The 27956-nt window shown below is 46.4% G+C and overlaps 1 protein-coding gene across 17 annotated transcripts in view; it reads left to right on the top strand.

Annotated features, from left to right (window-relative positions):
- The window catches only part of PPIP5K1 (diphosphoinositol pentakisphosphate kinase 1), a 1768598-nt gene that overhangs the window by 1377760 nt on the left and 362882 nt on the right, over nt 1-27956 (top strand). For all 17 annotated transcript variants that reach the window (XM_085644342.1, XM_085644333.1, XM_085644343.1 and 14 more), the window contains one exon: nt 16641-16757. In XM_085644342.1, coding sequence (XP_085500468.1) covers nt 16641-16757 — 117 coding nt within the window. The remainder of the gene's footprint in view (nt 1-16640; nt 16758-27956) is intronic.

The raw sequence follows: 27956 nt of genomic DNA, 5'->3' as shown, positions 1-27956 counted from the left end.
AGCAGGTCCTCCCTCTGCTTTCCCAGGGCGACTTCCTTGCTACTCTAGACCTCAAGGACGCCTATTTCCACATTCAAATTCACAGCGCTCACAGAAAATATCTCAGATTCGTAGTGGACGGTCAGCACTACCAATTCAAAGTACTCCCGTTTGGAGTCACCACAGCACCAAGAGTGTTTACCGAGTGTCTAGCAGTGATGGCTGCACACCTGAGAATACAACACATACATATCTTCCCATATCTAGACGACTGGCTTATAAAAGCCAAATCATACAATCAGTGTGTACAACACAATCACACAATTATTCAACAACTTCACAACCTGGGGTTCACAATAAATCATGCCAAGTCCCAGCTGCAATCGTCCCACACGCAACAATACCTCGGTGCCACAATAGACACCTCCACAGTGCTCGCCTACCCCAGTCCCGCCCGTATAGCGAGCATCCAAGCTCTTCTCACCAGATTCTAACCGCAACACTCTCTTCCAGCTCGGGTGTTCATGCAGCTCATAGGGATGATGGCCTCTTGCATATTCATAGTGCCTCATGCAAGACTCCAGATGCGTCCTCTCCAAGAGTGCTTAGCACGCCAATGGAACCAGGCTCAAGGTCAACTAACAGATCTGGTGTTGGTAGACGGTCGTACTCATTGCTCTCTGCAGTGGTGGAACACCAAAAGCCTTTCCAAAGGGCGACCGTTCCTCAAGTCAGTTCCTCAAATAGTCATGACAACGGACGCATCGCTCTCCAGCTGTGGAGATCACCTACTACATCACACCATGCAGGGCAGGTGGACACCTCAACAAAAGTTACTCCACATCAACCACCTGGAGTTACTAGCCATATTCCTAGCCTTAAAAGCATTTCAAAAACAAATGTCAGGCAAGACTGTCTTAGTTCGCACCGACAACATGACAGCCATGTATTATATCCAAAAACAAGGCGGGACACACTCTCTGCAGCTCTCTCAGCTCGCACAGAGCATATGGGGGTGGGCTATGCCTTAGAACATTTTTCTCCTAGCCCAACATGTTCCAGGAGTCCAAAACACAATAGCCAATCTCTTGAGCCGTCAAACACAACAAATCCACGAGTGGGAACTTCATCCACACGTTCTTCAACCGTTTTTCCACAGATAGACCTATTCACCACCCAACAAAACGCCAAATGCCTAAACTTCACCGCCAGATATCCTCACCCATTGTCCAAAGGCAATGCGATATGGATGAATTGGTCAGGCAGATTTGCGTACGCTTTTCCGCCTCTCCCACTCATTCCGCTGGTGGTGCGCAAACTACAGCAACACTCCTTGACGCTCATCCTAGTTGCTCCAACTTGGACCAGACAGCCATGGTACACCACACTGCTGGAACTCTCAGTAGTTCCGCACCAAAAACTACACCTCTCTCCACGCCTCTTAACCCAGAACCATGGAGAGATCCAACATCCGGACCCAGCTCAGGTCATCCTAGCGATCTGGCTCCTGAAGTCCTAGAATTCGGTTATCTTAACCTTCCTCCTGACTGTATGAACGTCATCAAAGAAGCTAGACGGCCTACCACTAGAGCATGCTATGCAGCCAAGTGGAAAAGATTTGTCATATACCGCCATAACAGCAACACTAATCCCCTAAATGTGTCTATTCAACACATCATAGGCTACTTACTACACCTCCAAAGATGCAACCTAGCCTATACGTCAATCAGCCTGCATCTTGCTGCCATTGCAGCATATCTACAAAATAGACAACATCTCTCACTTTTCAGAGTACCTGCCATAAAGGCCTTTATGGAAGGACTCAAAAGAATAATTCCCCCCAGAGTACCACCTTCACCTGTGTGGAATTTAAACATCGTTCTCACAAGACTAATGGGGCCTCCATTTGAACCTCTACATAAATGTGAGCTACAATTCTTAACATGGAAAACTGCTTTCCTTGTAGCCATTACTTCTCTACGAAGAGTTAGTGAACTACAAGCACTAACCATTCAAGAACCCTTTCTCCAGATGCAACTTAATAAAGTTGTTCTCTGAACTAATCCTAAATTCCTCCCTAAAGTCATTTCACCCTTCCACCTCAATCAATCTGTAGAGCTGCCTGTATTCTTCTCGCAGCCACAAACAGTCGCAGAAAGAGCTCTTCACACCTTAGATGTCAAAAGAGCACTACTATACTACATAGAGAGAACAAAACCCTTTCGTAAGACCAAACAACTATTCGTGTCTTTCTCACCGCCACACAAGGGCAACCCCATATCAAAATCTGGGATAGTTAGCTGGATTGTCAAATGCATACAGCTTTGTTACCACAAAGCAAAATATACATTATCTGTTCCTCCTAAAGCCCACTCTACACGAAAGATAGGGGCTTCAATGGCATTTTTAGGGAACATTCCTTGATGATCTCTGCAGAGCAGCTACATGGTCTACACCGCACACATTCACAAAACACTATTGTGTCGATGTGCAAACTAAACAACAGGCTGTGTGGGCCAGGCTGTACTCAAAACACTATTTCAAACTACTGCAACAGATACTGGTGGTCGCCTCTAGGAGTGGATACAGCTTTACAATCTATGCACAGTGTGTAATCTGCAGCTCATATGCCTCGAACGGAATATGCTACTTACCAGTATGCATCTGTTCTTGGCATGTAGAGCTGCAGATCTACACACGCCCACCCACCTCCCCGGCTACCTTTATCTGTTCCAGTATTATCTTACTTTGATACACCACATATGGGCATCTTTCCTGTTTCTTACTAAGCTCCATCATTTCCCTGCTGGCGAAAAACAATCTGAGGATGGGGCCGATGCCCATGCGCACTATGATCCAAAGGAGGAGTCACATACCTCGTGACTTTCCAAGACAAAAACAAGTGCAAACATCCGGGCCCAACACCAGATGGCGATCTATGCACAGTGTGTAGATCTGCAGCTCTACCTGCCAAGAACAGATGCATACTGGTAAGTAGCATATTCCTTTTTATAACTACTGTGTGGTTCTCTTTTCATTCAATATATACTATAAGATTGCATTCTGTTAAAATAAGCTGCTTTACACTCCTTCAAGACTAAGCCTAAAGGCTACTCTCCACAGGTACCACTTGGATAGCTTTCTAAGGTTGTCTGAGAACTCTTAAATCACTATAAGGGTTGCCTGGACTGGTGCAGGGTGCCACCTTACATTAGTGGACAACATACATCAGGCCAGCCTCTCACAGACACTCTATTTAACTGCAGATTTCTCTGTGGCCCACTGTCCTCTACTTACTGGGGAATAGTATCATACAGGGTCTGATGGCGTTGGAAGAGGTCAGAAAGAAACAGACATCAGCACACATTGGTCACGCAGATATAGTGGCTAAACATCACATCTGGGCGGGATGGATCCAACGTGGAGCTGCACAATGCCATCTACGGAATTAATTTTGAAAATTGAGTGAATTCAGCCTTGCACCTGAGAGAATTCACAAGGTGAGGAATCTTCAGTTAGAGTCTCTACCAGAAAAGGCATTACCGAATGTATGTAACTTGTTCATTTAGGACTCAGAAGCTGTTTCCTTTCAATTGTGAAGGCCTGACAAACACATTGAACATGATCAATTCATTCTTTATCATTGGGGCAAAAACGATATGATGTGTTTAAACTCTCGAATTGCCATCTTTGTGCTACCTTCCCGATATTGAAGAGTCTGAAGCATAGCTGTAAAACCGGACTTTTGTTACCCACGGTATTGCAAGATCCAGGTGTTCTTGTAGTGCCAGATATCCATGCGTTTTTATTACCAGTGGACTATGTTCTTTCATTTGGAGGAATTTTAAGTCAATGTCTCAAGCTTTCAAAATTGTCACCCTCTTAGACACTAAGCAGATACTCTTGAGTATCTGCTTAAATGTTCCATAATATATATTGCAATCCCAAGGTGGAACAATTTGATGATCTGTAGATTCAACTACGGAGTGTTTTTCCGCTGCTTGAGTTATTGGCAGAGATACTGTTTAAGAGTCCTTTTTTGGTTGCTTTATTTTCTGTAGTAGAGTCTTTTGTCCCACAGATTACTCCCCGGAGTTAAAATCCAGACTAATTTGGGCTTGACTCACAGAGTTCAACACCCTTAATACTGACTTGTATAGTTTGTACCAAATTAAGCCAGCTATCAAAATTTCCAGGGAAAGCTATCAACCCACAGGTTATCGTTCAAAGAAAATTTGCATTCAATACTCTAAATAATGGTTTCAAGGATGGACCCATCAGATGCTGTACTATCTTGGCTAATGCAAATGCTGCTGCTTTCTTTTCTAGCTCTTGAATATGCCACTTTTTGGTGTCCTAAGGCATGGAATTCCACCTGCTTGTAGGACATTGCGCTGGAAATTGAATGGGGGCCTAGGTTTTGTGTTCAAATGACTGTGTTTTTGAGAAGGTGGGGACTTTAGTTTTATCTTGATTTACTTCAAGTTTGTTGTGTTGACAGTAGCTGTGGAGGTTATTTAGTGAATGCTGAAGGCTTATGCTTGTGTAATCAATACTGTTGAAAGCTTTTTTTAAAGTCAATGTAGCTTGCATGAAGAGATCTACCCATTCATACAGTTTTGTCAATGAGATAGGAAAGGGCCAGGATGTTGTCCATGGTTCATGAGTTTTTAGATCTTCTCCACTGTTAGGTCTGTTTGTCTGTCTAATCATTCAAAGCTAATTTTTACCTTAACGCTTAGTCTATCGACATAAACATGTATCTGAAAGAGACCATTAGTTATGGATTCCTTACCTTAAAATTAGCCCCAGGCGTCAGACTGGATTCAGAGAATTTTTTCCTTAGAGGTACCCCTGCGTGCCGGTAGGTGGGGTCGCTCGTCTCCACATTCTTCGTGGGCGTCGTGTTCGCTGGAATGATGTTGCAGTATCTATTTAGACACCACCCCTGCGCACAGACGTCAGTTCATTTTTTCCGCGCCAGCCTGTGCAGATCCGGAGATAGCGGTACCTCTAGTCACTTGACAGTAATTTTTTGAATTTTGTAGGCATCTTTTTCGAGTCGTTCGACTCCTGGTGCACAGGGATGTCATGTCGGCGGACCAGCTTCAAACCTTGTGATTCTTGTCACAAGTTGATGTCGGTTACGGATCTGCACCTTGTGTGCCTGTGTTGCTTGGAGTGCGACTACGACCCAAAGTCGTGCTTCGACTATCGGGCCATGAATCCGAAGTCTTTGCGGAAGCGATCCCGAAAGCTTCTGGAGGCCCGGCAGTCGTCTCCACGCCACTCAAGGTCCCGGTCGAGAGGGAGGTCACGGGACTGGTCGCAGAGTAACCACCATCACTCCTCATCGAAGTCTTCGTCTTCGGGTAAGTCGAAGCACAAAAAGAAGGCGAGAAGCGCCGTTGCTCTTTGCATCCTCCCCGTCCATCAGCCGATGCGATGCGGGATGTAGAAGGTAGTTGTCCGGCTCCACCCACTTAGCCTGTTGGTTCGGCTCCGAGCTTCACCCCCTTCCTGGGAGCCGGAGCGACCCCTGCCCAACTTCGTAGTTTTTACAAAGCCCTCCACTCCATCTTGGGGCAGCCCGACTCCGCTGGCACGCCTTTGAGTCCGCGGACTCGGCTGGGGGTTTAGGTCTTTTATGCTGGCAGCTTTGGCCCCGGAGATGCAGGGCAGCCAGGGATCCAGGCCTGGATCCGGATCGGGGCAGTCGACCTTACGACACCCCTCCGGCGCCGAATCCATTGGCGACACCTCCTCCGACGCCAGTTGTGTCCCCAACCGACGTCGCCCCCAGCCTTCCCATCGACATGGACACGGAGCCGGACCCGCACCGACCAGTACTTTTGTACCTCTGTTCTATCCTGGTGTTCCCAATCACCCTGAATGGCAACCAGAGGAGGGTGAGGAGTCCTGGGAGAGGTCTGTGGACCCTCTGGCAGATCAGTTGGAAGAACCAGACTGGAGAGAGGAGTTGGGTGAGGCCAGTGGTCTGAACACTTCTCCAGACCTTGGCATGCTTTCTCCACATACCGTGGCTATGGAGGAGGGAGCCTCTTACGCTGTGGTGTTGCATAGGGTGGCTGAGGCCTTCAACCTTGAGCTTCCTACGGTGGCGGTCAGGACAACCTCCTGACCGAGGTGCTTCAACAGGCAGTGGCCTCTTCGGAGCACCTGCTGCCATTCAATGAGGCCTTCACGGACATTCTTCTGGGTACTTGTCCAAGCTGGGCCCCTTTGGATAGGATGATTGCCCGACGCCACCGCCCGGCCCGGGTGACCCCATTTTCCTATCCCAACACCCTACCCCTGAGAGCTTGGTGGTCCAAGCCCCAACTTCCAAGGGTGCGTTACCTACTGCTCCACCTAATATGGAATCCAAGAAGCTGAATCACCTTGGGAAGAAGATGTTTTCTTCTGCTAGCTTAGAACTGGGGTCGGTGAACACCGCATGTCTCTTGGGCCATTACACCCACTCTGTGTGAGATTTGGTCGTGCATGTGCTGCCACATTGCCCGGAGGAGTCCTGGGCCGTTCTCTCTTGTGCAGTAGCTGAGGGTAGAGATGCAGCTAAGTTTGCCATACGATGTGGGCTGGACACTGCCGAGTTGCTAGGCAGGGCGATTTCAACGTTGGGTGCCCTGAGACCCTACGCCTGGCTGAGGTCCACTGGCTTTTTGTGTGATGTCCAGTAGACTCTTTTGGACATGCCCTTTAATGGCCGTCGCTTATTTGGCGACAAAGCGGACAACACACTCTAGCGCTTTAAGGATTCTAGGGCTACGGCCAGATCCTTGGGCCTCGCTACCACCTCACACCCTCTGCAGTCCGCTTTTTGCCCCTTTTTTGGCTACGGTAGTAGTGCCCCACCACGTTCCACCCAGAGCCACAGGCCAGTGCGGCCGGGGATGTGGGACCCAGCGTCATGGGTTGGGGCACAGCGGGCAGGCAACCCCCAAACCTTCCTAGTCTAACTTTTCAGGGCCACCAATTGCAAGTGGGCGGCAGGATTCACGATCACCTTCCTCACTGGCACAACATCATGTCAGGACAGGTGGGTTTTGAAGATAGTCCGAAGGGGCTACTCCCTCCCCTTCGAGACTGCCCCTCCCTCCATGCCACCTGTTTTCCATCGCATGTCGGAGGATCACTTGGCCCTTCTCCGTCAGGAAGTTGCGGCTCTCGTGGCCAAGAGAGCCATCGAGCGAGGCCCTGTGCCAGAAGTAGGTTGTGGTTGTTATTCCCACTACTTGTGCCCAAGAAAGGACAAAGGCCTGCGTCCTATCTTGGGTCTCATGGACGTCAACCGCTTCCTCCGAAAAGAGAAGTTCAGAATGTTGACATTGCCCTCAACCCCGGAGACTGGATGGTAGCTTTGGACTTGCAGGGTGCCTATTTTCACATCCCCATCTTGCCAGCCCATCAGCGTTACCTACGGTACATGGTAGGCCACAAGCATTTTCAGTTCACAGAGCTTCCCTTTGGCCTTAGCAGCCCACCTCGGGTGTTCACAAAAGTGATGGCGGTGGTCGCAGCTCATCTGCGCAGATCAGGGGTTCCAGTCTTCCCCTATCTCGACGACTGGCTGTTGAACGTGAGTTCTCCCCAGGTTGTTGTCTCCCACCTCCAAACTACGGCAGACCTCCTGCATTCGCTGGGGTTCACTATCAACGTGCAGAAATCACACCTAATTCCCTCTCAGAAGCTCCTTTTCATCGGGGCGGTTCTGGGCTTCTCCTCCCGAGCTGCGAGTCCGGGGTATTCGGGCTATAATTCCAATCTTTCATCCTCTTTCCTGGGTTCCGGTCAGAATGACCCTGAGGCTGCTGGGCCTCATGGCCCCCTGCATCCTGCTGGTGGATCATGCCAGGTGACATATGCGGGCTCTGCAGTGGGACCTGAAGTTCCAGTGGGCACAGCATCAGGGGAATCTTGCCGATTGCATTCAGATCTCGGAGGGCACTGCACACCAATTGCAGTGGGGGCTAACAAACCAGGATTGGGTCAATGGCAGATCCATCTCCCTTCCCCAACCAGAGTTCCCAGTGGTGACAGATGCATCACTTCTGGGGTGGGGCGGCCACATGGGGGAGGCGGAGATCAGAGGCCTCTGGTCTCCGGCAAAGTATGGGCTCCACATCAACCTTCTGGAGCTCCGGGCGATTCGTCTTGCACTGAAGGCATTCCTTCCTTCTGTCACAGGAAGAGAAGTGCAGGTGTTCACGGACAACACCACCGCCATGTGGTATTGCAACAAACAGGGCGGGGTGGGGTCGTGGACCCTTTGTCAGGAGGTCCTTCGTCTCTGTAAGTGGCTGGAACATCAGGGTATGTCCTTGGTGGTTCAACACCTGGCAGGTTCCTTGAATGCCAGGATGGACGAACTCAGCCGCCAGTGCTTGATTGATCACAAATGGCGTCTTCACTCAGAGGTGGTGCAAGGTCTCTTTCAGTAGTGGGGAGAGCCTTGGTTAGATCTATTTGCCACCGAAGAGATCACACAATGTCAGCAGTTCTGCGCATTGGAATTTCCAAGGCGGCACTCGCTAGGCGACACTTTTCATCGCTAGTGGAGTTGTAGTCTTCTATACTCCTTTCCACCTATACCACTTCTGCCCAGAGTGCTGAAGAAGATCAAGTGCAACCGGGCCCAAGTCATTCTTGTGGCTCCGGACTGGGCACAAAGAGTCTGGTATCCCAAGCTCTTGAACATGGCCATCAATCCTCCATTCAGACTGCTTCTTCGGGAGGATCTTCTGTTGCAGCAGCAGGGGGCGGTCCTTCACCCGAACCTGTCCAGCCTCCACCTCCTTGCGTGGAGATTGAGCGGCAACAGTTGACAGCTTTTGACCTTCCTCCCGAAGTCTGTAATTTTATCTCGGCAGCCAGGTGTCCTTCCACCAAAACGGTATACGCCTGTAGATGGGACAAATTTGCGGCATGGTGCACAGCAAAGGCTATAGATCCCCTTCCTGGCCCTCTTTCAGATGTTCTGCTCTTTATTCTTTCTTTTGCCCAGCAGGGCTCCGTTCTGGGCACTCTTAAAGGCTAGCTTTCAGCCATTTCGGCCCTTCTTCCTCTTCCTGACCAGCCTTCTCTTTTCAAGTCCCCTTTCCTAAATCGTTTCCTTAAGGGCATTACTCACCTTTTTTAGGTCTCGCCTGGCGTTGCAGCGCGCATGTGCTGCTCGCTCTGCGAGGGCTTCTTGGAATCAATACTGTTTCAGAAGTTGACTTTCGGCTCCGCACGTAATTTCCATTGGTGTTTGTCATTTCGCGTAATTAATTATGCTAAATGGAGTGTGATGGTGGTACCGGAGGCTTTTTAGTCCCTCCTGGTTACCACCCTGTCCACTTTTGGCTCCGCTCACCTGGACTGGAACATTTACTCCGTGGCGTGACACAGTGTCTTCTATTTACTGGGTGAGCACTTTCTTTTTTCATTCGCACAATGGCGTGGCGTGGCGACAGCTTTTTTTAAGTCGGTAACCATTTTTTTTTTGTTATTGAAAGAGGTCTGCGCTTGTTTTTAGCAAGCAGTGTGTGGTAACTTCTCTAGAACTCTCTATGCACGCACGCTCTGCTTATGTATTCACAGTTGTGTTGGGGGCTTGCTCACTCCATAGAACTGCTGAAATTATTTACATTTACGATCCAGACACCTCCCATTTTGTTTTCTACCCATCGTGTTCTTTTTTATATTGTTCTACATAGCGCGAACTCGACCTGAAGGTATCAGATCGCTTTAACATGAGCGTAAGTTACGTTACATCGTTCTCGTATCGTGCTCTTTTGCAGCGTGTGGTAATTTCTCTAGAACTCTCTATCCACGCACGCACTGAATATGTATTCACAGTTGTGTTGGGGGCTTGCTCTCTCCATAGAACTGCTGAAATTATTTACATTTCCATTTACGATCTAGTCACCTCGCATTTTGTTTTCTATCCATCGTTTTCTTTTTCATATAGTTCTACATAGCACAAACTCGACCCGAAGGTATCAGAGCGCTTTAACATGTGCGAAAGTTACGTTACATCGTTCTCGTATCGCGCTCATTTTCCGTGACCCAGCAAGAAACCACAGAACCAAAGTGTGGCTCGAAAAACAGCAGGCACAGCTAAAAACGTTAAAGTTATAAAGACAACTTACAGTTCAACCAAGCAACGCTGTCCAGTAATATATTCATTACATGCATTTTAATAACCATGTTTACACGTAAGCGCAGGTAGTCTTAGTATAGAATCCTGAAATTATGTTAAAAATGTGACCGTTAGAAAAGCAATTGTGGAAAACAAATTTCACTGTCAATGCAGAGTCTACTTAACTACTCGACATGTGGTCGTCCTAATCCGTCAGCTTTCTTCTTGCCACAGGGATCCCCCCCAACCCACTTTTATATAATATACTGTGGGGGTCGGCTTCCTGCCCCAGTGGGCAGGAGCTCTGGGCTTCTCTCTATGCTTAATACCGAGGAGCCAGCCACACGCGACTTGCAACCGCGCATACTTCCGTGGCAGCCAATGTGTAGCGAGCCTGCACTTCCCTTCCCAGAATGCAAGGCGCTTCGCCCTGAAAAAGCAGCACCACGTAAGGTCCTGGAAGGGTGGGCACAGACCCTGTCAGAAGAGCCTGAGTGACAAGGACGGCGATTTAAAGGGTCAGAACCCCAGAGAATGGCCAACGCAGGGGGCTGAAGCAAAGAGGTTGTGGGGGATGGGGGAGCGACAAGGAACGGAAGCGTCTCTTAAGGAGCATTAGGGTCAGGAGGAGCTAGCCTCCTGGGTGGGGGGAAGGGAACTGAAAAGTATTACAGATCCTCTATGGCACCAGGAATACCAAATTTGTGTTTATTCAACGAATGCAACAACCACCATTAGCTAAACCACAACAGCGCAGTGCCACCACCACCAACAACACAACACTACCAACACAAACTACCAACACAACTGCATCCATATGCTTCATACTACTCTTATCCACACTCACAAACCTTCTAGCACACATTCCTCTTCTCCGCAACACTCTCCATCCTTCTGCCTAACACTGCTCTTACCCTCATCCCTCTCAGTCGTTCTACATCAAACTGCTCTTATCCTCCTTCTCCTTCAATCTCCCTCACACTGCTTTTCTACACCTGTCTACTTCCTTATGCCTAATACTAAGCAAATAATCTTACCTTCCTGCTACCTCACACTACTCTTCTACTTCTCACACTCCTTTCATATCCCTCCTACTACTCTTCTACTCCTCTCCCCTTCCTTATGCCTCATACTGCTCTCCACACTTTCCTCCCTTCAAAATCACGCTAATCTCCTCCACGCTTTCTTCCTTCTCCCTCATACTACTCTCCCCACTCCCCTTTCTTCTGCCTCATGCTGCTATCCTCCTCGCTATACTTCATTAACCCTCATGCTATTCTTCTACTCACTCTCTGTCCCAAATCTTAAACACTGCTCTTCTCATTCTAACGCTATGCGTTCAACTACTAAACACATAACAATTACAATTCAAACAACATAAAGGCACAACATATCACATACAAACACTCAATAAGACATAGCTAAAATACAATACCATTAGCAAAGCAAATAGCTTTAACTTAAACAAAGGCGAGACCTATTGCATTTCCAATGCTTGTCCTCCTATTCCTTTCCTAATGCCCCAGTGGGACGTGAACCTTGTTCTGACTTACCTTATGTGCACTTCCTTTGAGCCGCTACATAATTGTCCTCTCTGACTCTTGATCTGGTTGCCATCACCTCTGCTCTCAGAGTAAGTGAGCTTCAGGCCCTTTCGTTTAAACCTCCTTTCCATGCTGTTCATCCGGACCAGGTTGTCCTTCGAACTTGACCTTCTTTTCTTCCCAAAGTGGTTACCTCTTTCCACACAGGACAGACCATCACTGTGCCCGCCTTCTTCCCGCTCCTGCATCCTTCTAAGGAGAGGGAGAGGCTCCACTGTCTGGATCCAAAACGTGCGCTTTCATTTTATCTGGACCGCACAAAACAATTCCGGGTGGATGAAAAGCTCTTGTTGGCTATGTGGGCCCCAAGAAAGGTCGGGCCGTCCAAAAACAAACCATTTCTCGATGGGTCGTTCTTTGCATTAACATTTGCTATTTCTTAGCAAAAAGGAAACTTCAAGTAGGGTTGAGTGCTCATTCCACCAGGGCGACGGCAGCCACTACTGCTTTGGGACGTGGAGTCCCCCTTCATGACATCTCTGCCTGGACAGCCAAGTCTGGAGAGACGACTTCTTTGGCCGTTCAGTTCTCCAGGATTTTCTTGTGTGAGCTAAGTTCACAGACTCACCTCCGGGGTTGGTATTGCTGGGTATCTATTCTAAGGTAAATAATCCATAACTAATGGTCTCTTTCAGGTGAACAAGTTACTTACCTTCGGTAACGATATATCTGTAGGAGACATATATTAGTTATGGATTCCTTACCGCCCCACCCATCCTCCCCGTTCTGCGAACTGACTTCTAGGGTAAGGGACTCCCTTTCAGGGCCCTAGTTTTATGCACCAGTGGTCAGTGTCTTGCATGGCTCTGCGCTTCTGGCGTGGAATGTCTTGTAAAGATCTGACGCAGGGGTGGCCTCTAAGTAGATACCGCGATGTCATTCCAGCGATCACGACGCCAACGATGAACGTGGAGTCGACCAACACCACCTACCGACGAGCAGAAAAGGGCATGCATAATAGCCTATGGCAATGTATTTCCAAACCACATGTATGCAAGTAACCGCTTGGCAGTGAAATGTTTAGCCTCATTGAGAGAGAGGAAGAGGAATGTTTTAAATATTGTTTTTTATTTTAAAAGAGGATTCTATGTGGAAAACTGAAGATAAAAATTCCCAGAGCAAGAAAGCTCTATCAACTTGGGTTGCTCTGCAAGTTTTCAGAATAGTAAGTTAGACCTGTTTAATTGACCAGAGAGCTGTGCCGTTTTCGATGTTACCTACAGATTGGGTAGGAAACGTTTGGTCTACATGCTAACCTATTATAAACGAAAGTGCATTTCATAAGTAACATACTATACAGGAGATTGGAGCTTTAGCGATGTGTCCTGTTTACAAATAGAGGAAAACTAGTTTTATAAGATTCTTTTGGAGTTGCCCCTAAATACTTCACAAAGTACTTCAAACTATTCTTGTTATGAGGAACATGGTACTGGTTACTTGGAAACTGAAATCAAGATGACACCCATTTTGTGAATTTTTATCTGGTTAAATCCAGCTACTATTATATAAAGTAAGAAATAAGGAAACATTCTAAGAGCATGTAGGCTTATAATATATTTCTGGAACTCGCTACTTTAACAGATCATGCCTCAACTGTGGCGTTTGGATTGATTTAATTCCCCTTGACACATAGGCAAGTGTGATGAGATCCAGGTAAAATATTTCTTTACATTTAAACAAAGAATCTGTTTAAATTATGAAACCATAAGTTTGATCCTATTGTTTGTCAAAAACAACTTTGGTAATGGAACCCTACACAAGTCTAATTCCTACCTCATACAAGCAAATGTTTAACATGGCATGGGATCAGCATTGCCCACCACATGATCTTTTAAGGGATGGGCTTTGCTGAATTTCCATGTCTCCCCTTGTAATGATATTTCAACAGGGAGAGTGGAGCACTTTATTTTGTTATTTTTTGTGTGCTTCTTTGAGCTGAGGAGTGTAGCTCAAGCTTAATTTCAATGTTAACAGTTCATGGTGGCATTTTAATGTTGATGAAAAATTCCTGTTGTAGAACTGTACACTTGCTAATGCCAGTGTAATCCCACACTGGCATTAGCATAGGTTTAATGTGGTAAGAAGTTTAGTACCAAACTTCCCAGTTTTCAGTGGAGCCATTCTGGGGCTATAGAGTTCAAAATGACAAACTCACCAGCCCCTATACTCAAACTACCTTCTCTGCACTTGCAGTGCCTGTGAATGGTACAGACACTGTAGGGGCATAGTGCTCATGCAGCTCTGCCCTCACCGGTGGTATGGTACACCCTGCCTTAAGGGCTGCAAGGCCTGATAGAGGGGTGACTTACCAATGCCACAGGAGGTGTTGAAAGGCATGCCACCCAAAGATGGGTGCATGTCTACTCTTTAGTTTAGTCTGCACCAGAACTCTCGATCTGCAGTGGCAGTGTATGGATGTTCAGGTGAGGGGTCCCTGAGGATGGCATAATACATGCTGCAGCCCTCAGAGGCCCTCTCTGATCACCAGGCCCTTGGTACAAGAGGCACCTTTTACAAGGGGCTTACAGTTGGCCCAGAGGTGTGCCAATTGTGGAGACAAAGCTACAGTTTTGGGAAAGAACACAGGCCCTTGGAACCTAATTGGAAGGGACCCAGGGCACACTCAGTCAAGTTGGCATCAGGTATCTGGCAAAACGTTAGGGGGTTGCCATGCAAAAAGGGGCACTTTCCTACATATGTCAATCCCCTTCATAGTACCCCAGTGGGACCTACATTTGTGGCTTTGTTTATTTGCCCCCTAAAGATTCATAGTTGAAAAACTGTCTTTCTGGTATCCGTCACCTCAGCTACGAGGGTGAGATAACTGTAAGCTCTTTTAGCTTTTCCTCCTTTGACCACATTCCCAAAAGAAAAAGTGACTATGTGAATTAAGCCCTCCTGGTATTAGGCGGTGTCAAATGTTTGCCTATCCCTTGCCTGATGTTCTTTCTAGCACCTCATCCTTTTAAGGAGGAGAGATTAAGAAGTCTATAAGGAAAGCTGTGCATCCAGCATTCTTATGGCCTGACCGATCAAACTACTCATGAAGGTTACTGTGCTCATTTTATGAGAGAAAAGCTTGCCACCTATGCCAGCTTGCGTATTGAACTAGTGCAGCCTTATTATCAGTAAGCCACATGGGCCTCTTTGTGCATCTTCACCTGGCAAATTTTATCTGGATGAACGTGACAGAGCACAGTCACAATCTGATATGGTTGTGCTTCAGTGATTCTAGATTATCCTCAGCATTCGTTCAAATTTGCTCTGTGAGTGGTTCATACAATGACTCTGTAGAGTGAATATGCATTAGAAGAACAAGTTACCTTCCTTTGGTAATGTTCTTTCTGATCGATATTACAGCTCTCCCAATTTCATTGTCACTATCCATCCTTTCGTCTTCAGGATGGTTCTTAGTTATTCTGTTTTTGTTTTGCCTTTTACATGCTTTGTTTCTTTTGTGGTGTCACCGGCTCCAGTAGTGCTGCACATGAAAGTCTTATGTCACTTCCGGTCTTCTCGACTCCACCAATGTCGTGCAATGCCTCTACACTCTGCTCAAGTGGTAATACTAAAACATAGCCTGAATCCAGTAGGATGCCTGCGGGTAAGGTTCAAACAAGCAATCTACGGGAGCTATCATTTTCACCTGAAAGAATGTTTACTGAAGACGTTAGTAACTCATTAATTTAATTGCAGCCATTGCTTACCATTAATGTCATTGGCATACGTTGTTTTCACAATTTCAGTCTTCCTGGATGGACTTGGAAATGTTTTCCTCAAGTCAAGTATCTCACTCTCCCGTAGCAGTTTATTTTAGTATTGTCAAAATCAATAGGGCCACTGATAGAATGCAAACAATATTTGTGTCATTATCTGTTTATGGTGGGGTTTACAGTGTACACCAATCTTTAATGAAGCTCATGAACTCGCTATCTAATTAAAAGATAGCGCACAGCAAAAGCTAGCTGTTGTGGTTCGTCTTCCTTTGCTTTAAGCACCTTGTGCTCATCCCTGAAATGTTATGAGGTCGCTGTGTTGTGTGCACAGAGGATGCTCTTGTTCAGTTGAACTAACATCCGCTGTGCCTGCTTCTTTGTGGCATTCTTTTTTATAATTCTTGTTCCTGCAACACACCTGTGTCAGAGTGCTCTGTGGGCAGGACCTAACACAATTCTTTTGCCCATATGTGAGACCATGCACTGCTGGGCAGCTTTTACACAGTTCTCGTTTGTTGTTGACCCCGCTGTTGGTGCTTCAAATTAAACTAGTCTGACACTGATTCGATCAAAGAATCCAAAATAAAAATAAAGCAACAAATGGAATTAGGCAAGGACATACACAAAAAGGTTTAGGCAGCAAATGTACCGGGAGGTGTAACAAGCACAATTCATCTACAAGTGCAAAAGTACAGGAATCGAAAAAACATAATATGATATTCAGACAGATCGATGCCTTTGGCTCATATCCACATGTTCTAACTTAGTTGCTGGCTAATTTAATCACTTTATAACTGAAAATAAATACAGTTTTTGTCTTATTGTCCGACATTCCGTGCTTGGCTTGCTTGATTATGGGCAACAAATATAGACCGATTTATAAAAACCTCACAACAAGAATCTCGATTTCCCCTTCGCACTTGGATTAGGAATTGTTCCTTTCCCGGGTCCTTGCCAAGTCCCACTATATACCTTTTTGTGTTGTTCTCTAGGTAGGTTTTAGGAAAAGGATCCCCAATAGATATGTACATAAAACATTTTAAAATATGTTCATTGCCCAGATATAGAAAAGATGTGTTGCTTAATTCAATCTGGAAAAAAACACAAGTGATTGTGCTTTAAAGGAAATGCAATCTGCCTTCTGACTTTGGAGTGTAATTAAGCACTATGTAAAGCTGTGTTTACATTATCATGTAGGATCCTTCCTCAGACGAACGTTTCCATGTGGAACTACATTTTAGTCCTGGAGTCAAGGGCTGTGATGAAGAGGAAAATGCTCCCACTGGGTTTGGATTCCGCCCAGCATCTGCAGAGGTGAGTGAGATGAATATTTTTATTTATTTATTTACCTGTTTAACAGTTTTATATAGTGTTCTTGCATTGGCGTGATTTACAAAGTACTGAGAGAGAAACAAAGAAAACCGTTATGGCAAAGAAGCAACAGTAACCTCAAACCAGATAAACATTAGATTTATGTAGTTCACTGGGAGGCATGGTGACTTTTGTGTTATTTCCTGAGCAAGAGGAGAGCTGGTGCAGGTCACAGTTCAGCTGGAAGATAGTTAGAGAAAGAGATTGGGGCAGCCAAGATTTGATTTAATGCATGACAATTTTAATTTAGATGTTAGAGGTTTTGCTGATGAAGCCTCTTTGGCTGCATGAGAAGCTGTCAAGGTTTTCCAGATATGGGAGTCAGTGTAGATAACTGTATAAGGCAGCCTGTTTATCCTAGTTTCAATGGGAAATCGCTCTAAATACCATGTTCAGTGCCATTGTTGTATTGCTTTCAATGTAACCTTAATAATCGGATTGTTGGGTGTAAAAGGACTAGAAGAAGACATCTCTCGAACCTTGTGTGCCTTGAAAGAACTCGGTTGTGATTTTGGATCTACGTATTAAGCCTACTCGGTTACTAATGCCATGTATAAGCATCAGATTCTGATCTAGTAATAGACTGGATTTCTTTATGTTGATAAGAGTGCAATGGGAATCAGCATGTGATTTCCTGTATGCTTACTGTGACTGAACAATAGCTGTGAAGACCGCATCCTAGTCTTGTTGATGATTGTACGTAATAGATGCTGGGCTCTGCAAGCTGGACAACCCCGGTCAATCAGTCACTCAGGGTTTGTAAATCGTGGCTACTCACCTGTGAGGGTCTCAAGCCACTGGGGTAGGGGCAATGGTGGGCCTCTGGACTGTCTAAGCGCTGGGGTTCAGTCAAAGAGCCAGGTCTTGAAATCCTTCCTGAATTGGGTCAGCGACTGGGATTGTCTGAGGTGGGGAAGCAGGGTGTTCCACGTCTTGACGGCGAGGTAGTAGAAGGATCTTCCTCTGGTTCTAGTCTTGTGGATCTGGGGGACGGTGGCAAGGGCCAGATGGGTGGAGCTGTGGTGTCTGATGGGTACGTGGAATGAGAGGAAGTGGTTCAGGTATGCTGGTCCTGCGTCATGGAGGGCTTTTTAGGCGTGTGTGAGGAGCAGCTTGAAAGTGATTCTTTTGTTGACTGGGAGCCAGTGGGGTTGTTGGAGGTGTTCGGTGATATGGCTGCAGCAGTGGATGTCCAAAACATTCTGTAGTCTCCAGAGGAGTTTCTGGGTGACGCTGGCGTGAAGTGCATTGCCGTAGTTGAGTCTGCTGCTGATGAGTGCATGGGTGACCATTTTTCTGGAATCGCTGGGGATCCATCTTAATGTCTTTTGAAGCAGGTGAAGCACGGGGAAGAAAGATGAGAAGACGGCATTGATCTGATGGTTCATTGTGAAAGTATAATCCAGTATGATTGTCGAGATTCGTGCATTGTCCGTGGAGGTGGGCGGGGTTCCCAATGTGGAGGGTCACCAGGAGTCGTCCCATGCTGAGTGGATGGGTTCTAGGATGAGGACTTTGGTCTTGTCCGAGTTTGAGGCAACTTTTTTTCATCCAGGTGGCAACCGCCTTCATCCCGCTGTGACAGTTATTTCTGGCGATTGTCGGTTCGTTGGTGAGGCAGAGAATTAGTTGGGTCTCATTGGCATAGGAGACAATGTTGAGTGGGTTGGTTCTGACGATGGCAGCAAGAGGAGCCATGTAGACGTTGAAGAGAGTGGGGCTCAGGGAGGAGCCCTGGGGTACTCTGCAACTGATCTCAGTGGGTTTGGAGAGAAACAGAGGTAGTCTGGCTCGCTGTGTTCGAGCAGTGAGGAAGGATTGGATCCAGACAACCAGCTGCTTTCTGAAAGAATAGTGTGATGGTTGCTGTTCCTGGACACAGCTGTCTGACTGATGAAATATGTTCATTTTGGCCAAACTGACTGTAGCAATTAATGTAATTCTGATTGACTGTATACTCCTAGATTAATACTACTTTAGATCCTATGTCTGTAACTGTTTTCACAGCTAGAAGATGAATGCCATTTTTCATACGTTTTACCTTTCCTGGTATCAACTAGATCTGAAAAAATGTAATTATATAATACTCACCCAGCAGGGTTACCCCTTGGTGGCGTGTTTCATCGTCGGGCCCCTTCCATTCCTCTGCGGAATGGGGCATGCTGCCACCTATGGGTTACGTGGGAGCACTTAATGGTGTATACTAAATTATATAAGAATGATGAATAAAATAGGAGTGGGGGGTCTGTTTGGGTAGGTTGAAGATGAGTATGGCCGCTGAGTTCCACATCGTCTGTAGTCTCTTCATACATTCGGTGGGGGTTCCTGCCTACAGTACATTGCCATAGTCCAGCAGGTGGGTGAGTAGTGCTTGAGTGATGGTTTTCCTCATGCCAATGGGGTGCCATTTGAAGATACTTAGCAGCATGAGGAAGGTGTATAAGCAGGCGGAGGAGACTGCATTGAGCTGTAGCTTCATGGTGAGCTTGCTGTCCAGAATGATGCTGAGGTTGCAGGTGTGGTCAGTCCGTGTGGGTCCGAGTTTGATGGGCCACCAGGTGTTGCTCCAAGGGGAGGCGTTGATCAGTACTTCGGTCTTGTCAGTGTTGAGTTTCAGACAGTTGGTCTTCATCAACGTTCTTCATGCAGTTGTGGAAGTTGATCTTTGTGTTGGTGGGGTCTGCTGAGAATGAGAGGATGAGTTGGATGTCATCGGCGTAGGATATGATGTTGAGGTCTGTCAGCTAGAGGTGTCATGTAGGTGTTAAAGAGGGTCAAACTTTGAGGGACGCCGCAGATGGCATTCTTGGGTTCTGAGGACAAGGGAGGTAGGTGGATTATTTGAGTTCTTCTTGTGATGAACAATGCGATCCATCTGAGGGCATCTTCCTGGATCCCAATGGGGTGCAGTCTGTTGATGAGTGTGCGGTGGGATACGGTGTTGAAAGCTGTGGAGAGGTGAGGAGGAACAGGGCTGCCGATTTTCCTCTGTCGAGGAGGGTGTGAATGTAGTCAGTGGTGACGATCAGGGTGGTCTCGGTGCTGTGGTTGGCACATAAATCCGATTGGAAGGCATCAAGCAGATTGTTTCTTTCCTGGTATTCTGTCAGCTGCTGGTTGATGAACTCCTCAGGACTTTGGCAGGAAACGAAGCAGCAAGATTGGGCGATGGTTCTGGAGTTCGCTGCGGTCGGCAGGTTTCTTGAGGAGTGGTCTGATTTCTTTGTTTTTCCATACGACGGGAAAGGTGGCAGTGGCGATGGATGCATTTAGGATGGTGGTGGGTTGATGGCTGATATCCTTGCCTCCGACGTTGAAGAGGTGGTGGGGATAGGGGTCCATGGGTGCTCCAGAGTGGATGGAGTTCATGATGGCTGTGGTGAGCTGTTCCCAAGTAATGATCGGAATAGGCTTTTGTTGGAGCGAGGAGGATGTGGAGGTCAGTGGGTTGGGGCTCAAAGTTCATAAAGTTAATCTTAGGGACACTGGTGAGGAGCGGGAACAAAACCAGAACTCCCATGTTGTGGATTTCCCAATATCTTTGCAAAGTTATTTTACTTTTGTCTATATCACCCAAGTCTGCAATATTACATAAAGGTAGGCCATGAAATAATAAGATTATTAAAAAAAGTGTGGCTTAAAAAACATAGCAGTCGAAAAACTCCCCAGTGCTACACCAATGTTTTTGGCTTTGAAACAGACAAGGAATGCTTTAACGTCATCCTTGAAGCAGTCGAAAACATATAAAAAATGTCACAGTGGCCTAACTCTCTAGAGACCAACAAACATGGTGTTCTCTGAAGAAAGGTGAATTACCTCGAGCTGAAACATCTTTGTAGAATGGTTTTGAATACTTTAGACGTCAAAACATTTTTTCGATATTGACAAATTTGATATCTTTTGAAGCATCTTCTTGATATCATACCCTGCAAATCCTATAACAAACATACAAGAAGTGGCTATGATTCAACTGAGTATCTTCTCCCTATACACAAGTTGAAGAGATACAAGATGCTTTAAAATGAGGTGAGATTCTAAAACATGATCCTATCCGAGATCTGGATCAGTCTCAGATGGGGGATGGTTAAGAAGAAGATTATTAAGAGGTAACATACAAAAACGATGATGAACTCTCTTTCCAAACATTATGACTCCTACCCGGCGCACCGAGCCTTGCTCGGTATGAGAGCCTACTATTACCCTGTATTGTAATAGACAGTGCAAACATTTGGGGCCAATAGGGGTACAAAATGGGTATCCTGTGTTTCCTTCTGTGAAGTGCAGAAATGTTCAAAAGCCCAGCTGTCTATTGCATTCATACCCAGGTTTGTGGTTAACGTTCACTCAAGATCTAGCTTAGATGTGGTCATGAGTTGTACCAAATTGCCTAATTGTAATTCATATGAAAGATCAATGAAATATGCCCCCTAGAGAAAGTAGGAGTTTAGGAGCAGTAGTGAAATTTGAGGCCACATATTGTCAATACTGCAGCCATAGAAGTGGCCATCAACTGCTGAAGGACATTAAAGTATTAGTGCAGTATTTATTGAAAGAGCACAAGAAATAGACCACATCTCAAGAATCAAAATAAATTTTAAAAGGCTTGACGGTCTTCTTAGAGGCCCAACACAGCCAGGGAAACTCACATGCTTAGCCAATTGTGACTGAATTTATTACGCATCAGCCTTAAATTACCAGTGTATTTTGTTAATGTGAGAAGGTGGCCTGATATATGTTGTCCACTAGTTCTAGTGGGCACCTTGTATCAGTCCAAACAACCCCTTATGGTGATAGGTTAAAGACAACCTTTATTGAAAGCTATCCTAGTGGTAGCTATGGAGAGCAGCCTTCAGGCAAAGTCTTGAAGGAATGTAAAGCAGCTTGTTTTACCAGTCTATAATCTCTTGAAAGATCAAATGAAAGGACAACCACACCAGGTATATATTTAAAATATATGTATTTAGGTTAACACACACCCCTCTAGTCTCTTTATGAGACTGGAGTTCGAAGTACTTAATTTACAAGTGAGCAAGCATCAGTAATAGCAGTCAGTCAGTCAGTCACAAAACTTTATTTCGGCTATCAGCCATAAAAGTTCATACATCACAATATTTTTAAAACAATAAAAGTAATAAAAGGAACAACATTAAAAGTGTGGTTGGGTAGACATATGGGTATACACTTAGACCAAAACAATAAGTTTTACAGTATATTAAGGTGATGGTACAAGGGGATACCTTATCATGATATTGAACGTCTTCTAATCAACCACATTGAAAATAAAAATTTAGCAATCACTGTAACAAATACAGGCGATGAATCGTATTTGAACAGCCTAAACAAATCTCTATAGTTTCTTACCCCCAAATTTTTGGCGAGCTGTATAATCCATTTTCTACGGGGGTTTGTATAGGCTGTACAGTAAAATATGACGTGTACCTCTGTCTCTTCATCAACACCACACCCGGGACAAGGCTGTCTACAGGAACCAGCCCACTTATTCGTTCTACAAAAAAGAGGAAGTGATCCATGTCTAAATTGCATGTAAAGTTTCTTAGCAATTAACGGATGGATCAGGTCTAATGCAGGCTCAAAGCTGTATCCAATCTTCACCTCGAGGAATACCGAGGTCAGATTGGTTCTATTTTCTGTCCGCAGGATCTGCATTAAATTAGATTCCTCCAGAGCTTTGGCCAAAATCTTTTTTGGTAGAGCAGGGCATAACTCCTCCGGTGTATGCCAGAGTTCTTCTCTCCCGATTGCCCTCAAAGATTTTTTTACATGGGCTAGCCACAGAATGTCGCCTGCCTTTGGGAGCATCAAGATAGATTTCAGTTCCTCCCGAAAGTTTGCAAGTTCGGGAGTGCTCCATAATCGGCGCCAATACATGACCGGGCGTGTGGCTACCAGATCAGCGATTGGGTATATGCCCAAATCCATCCTGAGAGGGTGGATGGGGGTACTCGTAGGTAGTGCCAGTAGTTGTCTCATAAAATGGTTTTCTGACTTGGTTAATATCTGGGCTGAGTTATGACCCCAGAGTTCAGCACCATATACCACCACCCCTCTCGCCTGAGTTTTGTATACCTCTACTAGTGGGCTAATTAGCTTTAGTGGGCTTTCTTTGTACATCTTTAGGATGCCCCCTGTTATCTGTGTAAATTTTAAATTAGCTTTTGATATCTGGGGGCCCCAATTCATTTTATTATTAAGTGTTAAGCCCAAGTAATCGAAAATGCTCACCCGTTCTAGATATAGACCATCCAGTTTTGGGATGGGGCAGTTTGTAGTGTCCGCGTGAAGAACCATATATTTGGTCTTGCTGACATTTATGACCAGGTTCCTTTTCCTGCAGAATGAAGCAAATCCATCCAGGACTCTTTCCATCCCCATAGGGGTCCTGGACAGGAGCAGGGTGTCATCTGCGAACATTAATGCTGGTATTTTCCTGCCCGCCAACCTTGGTGCATCTACATCTCTTAAATCCAGGAGTTCATCTACCAGCCCATTTAGGAAAAGAGAAAAAAGGGTTGGCGCTAATACGCAGCCCTGCCTAACTCCCTTCTCAACTCGAAAAGGGGAAGTTAGTTCCCCATTTAGGCCGAACCGGACTCTGGCAAAGGTGTCTTTATGTAAATGCTCTAGAAGGTAACATAGGTGGGGGGGGGCACTCCCATCCCTTTTAACAACTCCCACAGCTGTCGACGATCTACCATGTTGAAGGCAGACTTTAGGTCTACAAAAGAGAGATAAAGACTGCCTCCTTCTAGAATAATAGATTTCCAATGGATCATCTGTAATCTAAACAGTTGATCTATTCTTGACATTTTAGCTCTAAAGCCCACCTGCAGTGGTGTTAAAATGTTGGATTCATCCATCCATTCTTGGAGTCTCTCTAATAAAATGCACGCAAAGATCTTCTGGGCCACATCAATTAAGCTGACCGGTCTATAGTTTGCCGGATCAAGAGGGGAGCCCTTTTTGTGGATGGGTATGATCTCGGCGCCGGCCCAAGTCGGGGGTAGCGGCATTCCAGCCAAAATTGCATTAAAAAGAGCCAATAGATAGGGAACCCAGATGTCCGGCTCACTCTTGTATAGATCACCTGGGATCCTATCTAGGCCTGGGGCTTTATTTGGGAGTACTTTACTCAGAGCCATTTTGACTTCAGCAAGCGTACACATTTGAACCGCACCCAGATTAGGGGGTAAGATTTCATTAGGCAGGGAAGCAGGGACGTCTAGTTCTATTGTTTTAAAAGCATAAAGGTCTTCAAAATGATGATGCCATATTTCCTTCCCTAAGTTAGGTTGTACTGCTTGTTGGGAACCTGATGACCCTGTTTTAACCAAATTCCAAAATGACCTTGAGTCCCTTTTCTTTAACGCGATAGAGATCTCCTCCCATCTATTAAATTCCTAATCTTTTTTAGCTTCCTCAGTGACTTTCTTAAAATGTATCCTCGCCTCCTTGATCAGTATCTTATTTCCCTTTTTTAGATTTGTTAGGAGAACTAGCTTGGCTTCCCTACAGGATTTATTGTACCATGTGTTTTTCCCCCGCGTGGCTGCTTCCGGTTTCCTCCTAGTTTCCCGATAAAAATGGGTCGCCAGGATGCCACAGAGATCTGCATGTGTAGATCCTATCATTGCCTGAGCTGGGGATCCCTCTCCCAAAGCAGCATCACCCAGCACCCTCTCCAGAAGGGGGTAGATCTCCCTATACATATCTTTTAACTCCGTATGGGATTGGGCGATCTTCTCCCATCTAACTCTTCGAGCGCCACAACTTGTAACCATGGCCGTTAGAGGAACCAAGTCTCTGCCCAGTTGAGAACTATTTTTACAACCCTCCATAATTGCGACAATGGGGTTATGATCACTTTCACAGCGTTGTTTTACTTCGAATTCCAGGGTCCTGGACCACAATCCCATACTAAACATTATGTAGTCGATGATGGAAGCGTGTCCATTCCTCTCAAATGTAAACTTGCCTGGATTATCTGCCGGAAATCTACCATTGCATGCTCTTAATGAAAAAGTGAGGGTTAACGAAGTGAGTTGGAGAACCAAAGGTGTCCAACCCCTCGTAGTGTAAGAATTACATAAGGGAATTCCCCATACTTGGTCCTCTTCCTGTGACACTGGAATGGACAGCCCATTCAAGGGTTCATAGTGGCAATTAAAGTCGCCACCGATAATCAGGTGTCCTAGGTTGGTAGATGAGCTCAGGAATTCCTCTAGGCTAGTGAGGGTACTGGAAACCTGGCCATAATTCACTGGGCGAGAGTAGATGTTAATCAAACTCAGCTCGTGATTGTCCTGAAAGGTCATTGCTAGGCACATAATATCAGCCGAGTCAGTGTTGATCTTCCTGATTACGCAGCCCAGGTGCGTTCGCACCCATATAGTCAGCCCACCAGATAGCCTCCCCCTTCTGGACCTCACTGCCGATTCCCAATAGGTAACGTACCCTAGGCGGTGGTAGGCCTTCAATGCCCACGTTTCCTGAAAAAGACAGATGTCGTGCTCATCAATGAACTCTCCCCAATCGTCGCAGTCCATCAAGGAGGATAAGCCCGCCACATTCCATGTTAAAAAAATCTTTAGCCCCTTAGCATGATTTGAGCAATGGATATCAGAATGTATGGGTTGGGGGGGAATATCTCCAGATGGAATTCTTATATTTTCCCTAGTGTTGTCGGTTAGCCCTGGAGGAGTGGAAAGCCTAGGAAGTGTCGAATAGTTGGAAGAAGAGACGGGGTAGATCTCCGTTATCTTCGGGTAACGTAACTCCAATTTGTTCACCCTTGTTTGGTGGTTTATCCCTTTGGTACAACTATCATCTAGCTCACGGATCAGGGCGGATACGAGGAGCCTACAGTCACCCCGTTCTAAACTCCTGACATTCCTGTCCTTCCGTGATGTCACACCTTCAATCCTTGGACTAACCTGACAGAGAGGGGGTTCCTGCACTCTCACCCAGGTGAGGGCCTCCCCCTGCAGAGGATCGCTAGGTCCAGCATCGACGGCTGGCAACAGTCAATCGACACAATCAAGCAGGCTGAACCTATTGTGACATGGTATATTAAAACGTAAATCATGTTGGAATGCCTCTGGGATTCCTTGCGGTCCTGAACCCATCCCACCCGTAACCTCATATGGCTTCACTGGGCCCATCCTATAATTAAACACTTCCAACGGGTAAAAGTGTGGTAGAAAGGAAGTTTGGATTCCATCGACTATTTTTGGCCACCCCCCAGGTACTTAACCACCTTTTTGTCCCTGAAGTTAACAACAATGCAATCTCCCCTTGTGGTTTTCACACCCCGGCCTACCCATGCCACTCTGCGTACCATCATTATCTCCCCATTAAGTTTAGGCGGGAGGGGTCTATTTATGTTGAACCAGTGGATTACCTTATGCTTCAGGGACAAGTAAGGTTCAGCTCTATCGGGGGGCTGTTCAGGGACGCCTGTTAGAACCACAACATAGGGGCTGCACTCTGGGGGCAAATCAATTCTCGACAGATCCCTATGACTTGTGGGTGTATTTTTGCTGGAATCCTTAGGAGAAGGTGGTACGAGTTGTTGTAAAGGCCGCCCTATTCGACTCATGTCTCCTGGGGCCTGCACATTTTGGGGGAGGGGGGAGGGGGGGGGGGTGGAAGAACAGTTTTTCCATCTTTATTGGATAATATATCCCTTCCAGTTGGAGGTGAATTGCAAGAAAGATTAGCGACTTGGGCTAGCTCACTTGGTTTGTCGAAACATGGGGGGACAGTTTGTGAAAAAAGGGCCTCCTGTCCCAACTGCGCCATTGCCGCAGAGTTCAAATTAGTGGCATTGGCTATCGACGTTATTTTATCTTCCAGTATGGATAAACGCTTAATTAAAGGGGACAGGCTCCCAGCAATTACGGATTCCATTTTTGCCCAAAAGGCATCATTAGTGGGGCCCCGTGCATCCTCTTCCCCTATCGGTAGAAGTGTGGTAGGGACCGCGAGGTCTAGCATAGGGCATCTGGGCGGGCCATTTTCCTGTGTCAAAGTGTTAGGACCAAAATTTATACTAGGGGAGCTTTTTTGTTTTTTCCTAGTAGAATTTCTTGTAGGGCCCCCTTCTCGTTTCTTCCCCTTTGAAACTGGTGGGTTCGTACCTGAGCACTTACTTCTTGCGCTCGGTTCCGACATTGACCTAGTTGTAGCAAAATTAGTAAAGATGGGGGCGGATGGAAGGGGTTCGGGACCTAATAGGTTGGACTCTGTGGGCTTTGCGTCAGAGGAAGTGAATAGATTAGGGCCAACAACGGAGCCTAAATTTATTAGCAGTGGTTCATCTAATGGACCATCAGAATGCAAAGTCATAGACTTTTCAGGGGAAGGTACTAGCATAATGGCTCCCAGTGAGGAACGCTTTCCTGATAGTGGGTCCAATGATAAACGACGTTCTGTGGCAGCAATCTCGTAGGCAAGGACGTTACTAGCACGGGTGATAACATTTCCCAGAGTCCCAGCAACGTTGCAACCCTTAGAAGGCAGTCTCGTAGATCCAGTAGCCATAATGCCTATGCCAAGAGTAACACTCGCAAACTACGTGTATCACAATCAGGTCTAAACCGAAATGGAATTAATATACAGGTAGCGGTGATGTCGGACCATAGGCAGCGAGGCCGCCGAGGGGTGCGGGAAAGAGGGTGTGCCCAGCCCAGCCTCACACAGCCTCTAACGGGCTCAAACGGGCCCGCCCTTGGCCCGGGCTTCGCCCGGCGCGCGCGTCCCGCGATGCGTGAGCTATGAGATGAATTTATGTCCTACCACCATTTACACAGGTGCAACGAGTGATGAGTCCCGCTGGGCCCCCTGGGCAATGTAGTCCTCGCAGGTAGGTGGGAAAGTCAGCAGCAAAGTCTCAGGGTACGAAGCGGCTCCCACGCAGCGGGAGCGGCGAGCTGTTGTTGAATGCCTTGAGACCCTGGACACAGGTGCGACGAGTGATGAGTCCCGCTGGGCCCCCTGGGCGATGTAGTCCTCGCAGGTAGGTGGGAAAGGCAGCAGCAAAGTCTCAGGGTACGAAGCGGCTCCCCATCAGTAATAGCACAAATACACGTTTGGGCCCTAGGGGCGTACCCAACCATATACCAA

This window comes from Triturus cristatus, chromosome 3_1 (assembly GCF_964204655.1).
Source record: "Triturus cristatus chromosome 3_1, aTriCri1.1, whole genome shotgun sequence".
NCBI classification, from domain to species: Eukaryota; Metazoa; Chordata; class Amphibia; order Caudata; family Salamandridae; genus Triturus; species Triturus cristatus.
Note: the sequence above shows the minus strand (reverse complement) of the source record. Positions and strands in the feature narration are given on the sequence as shown.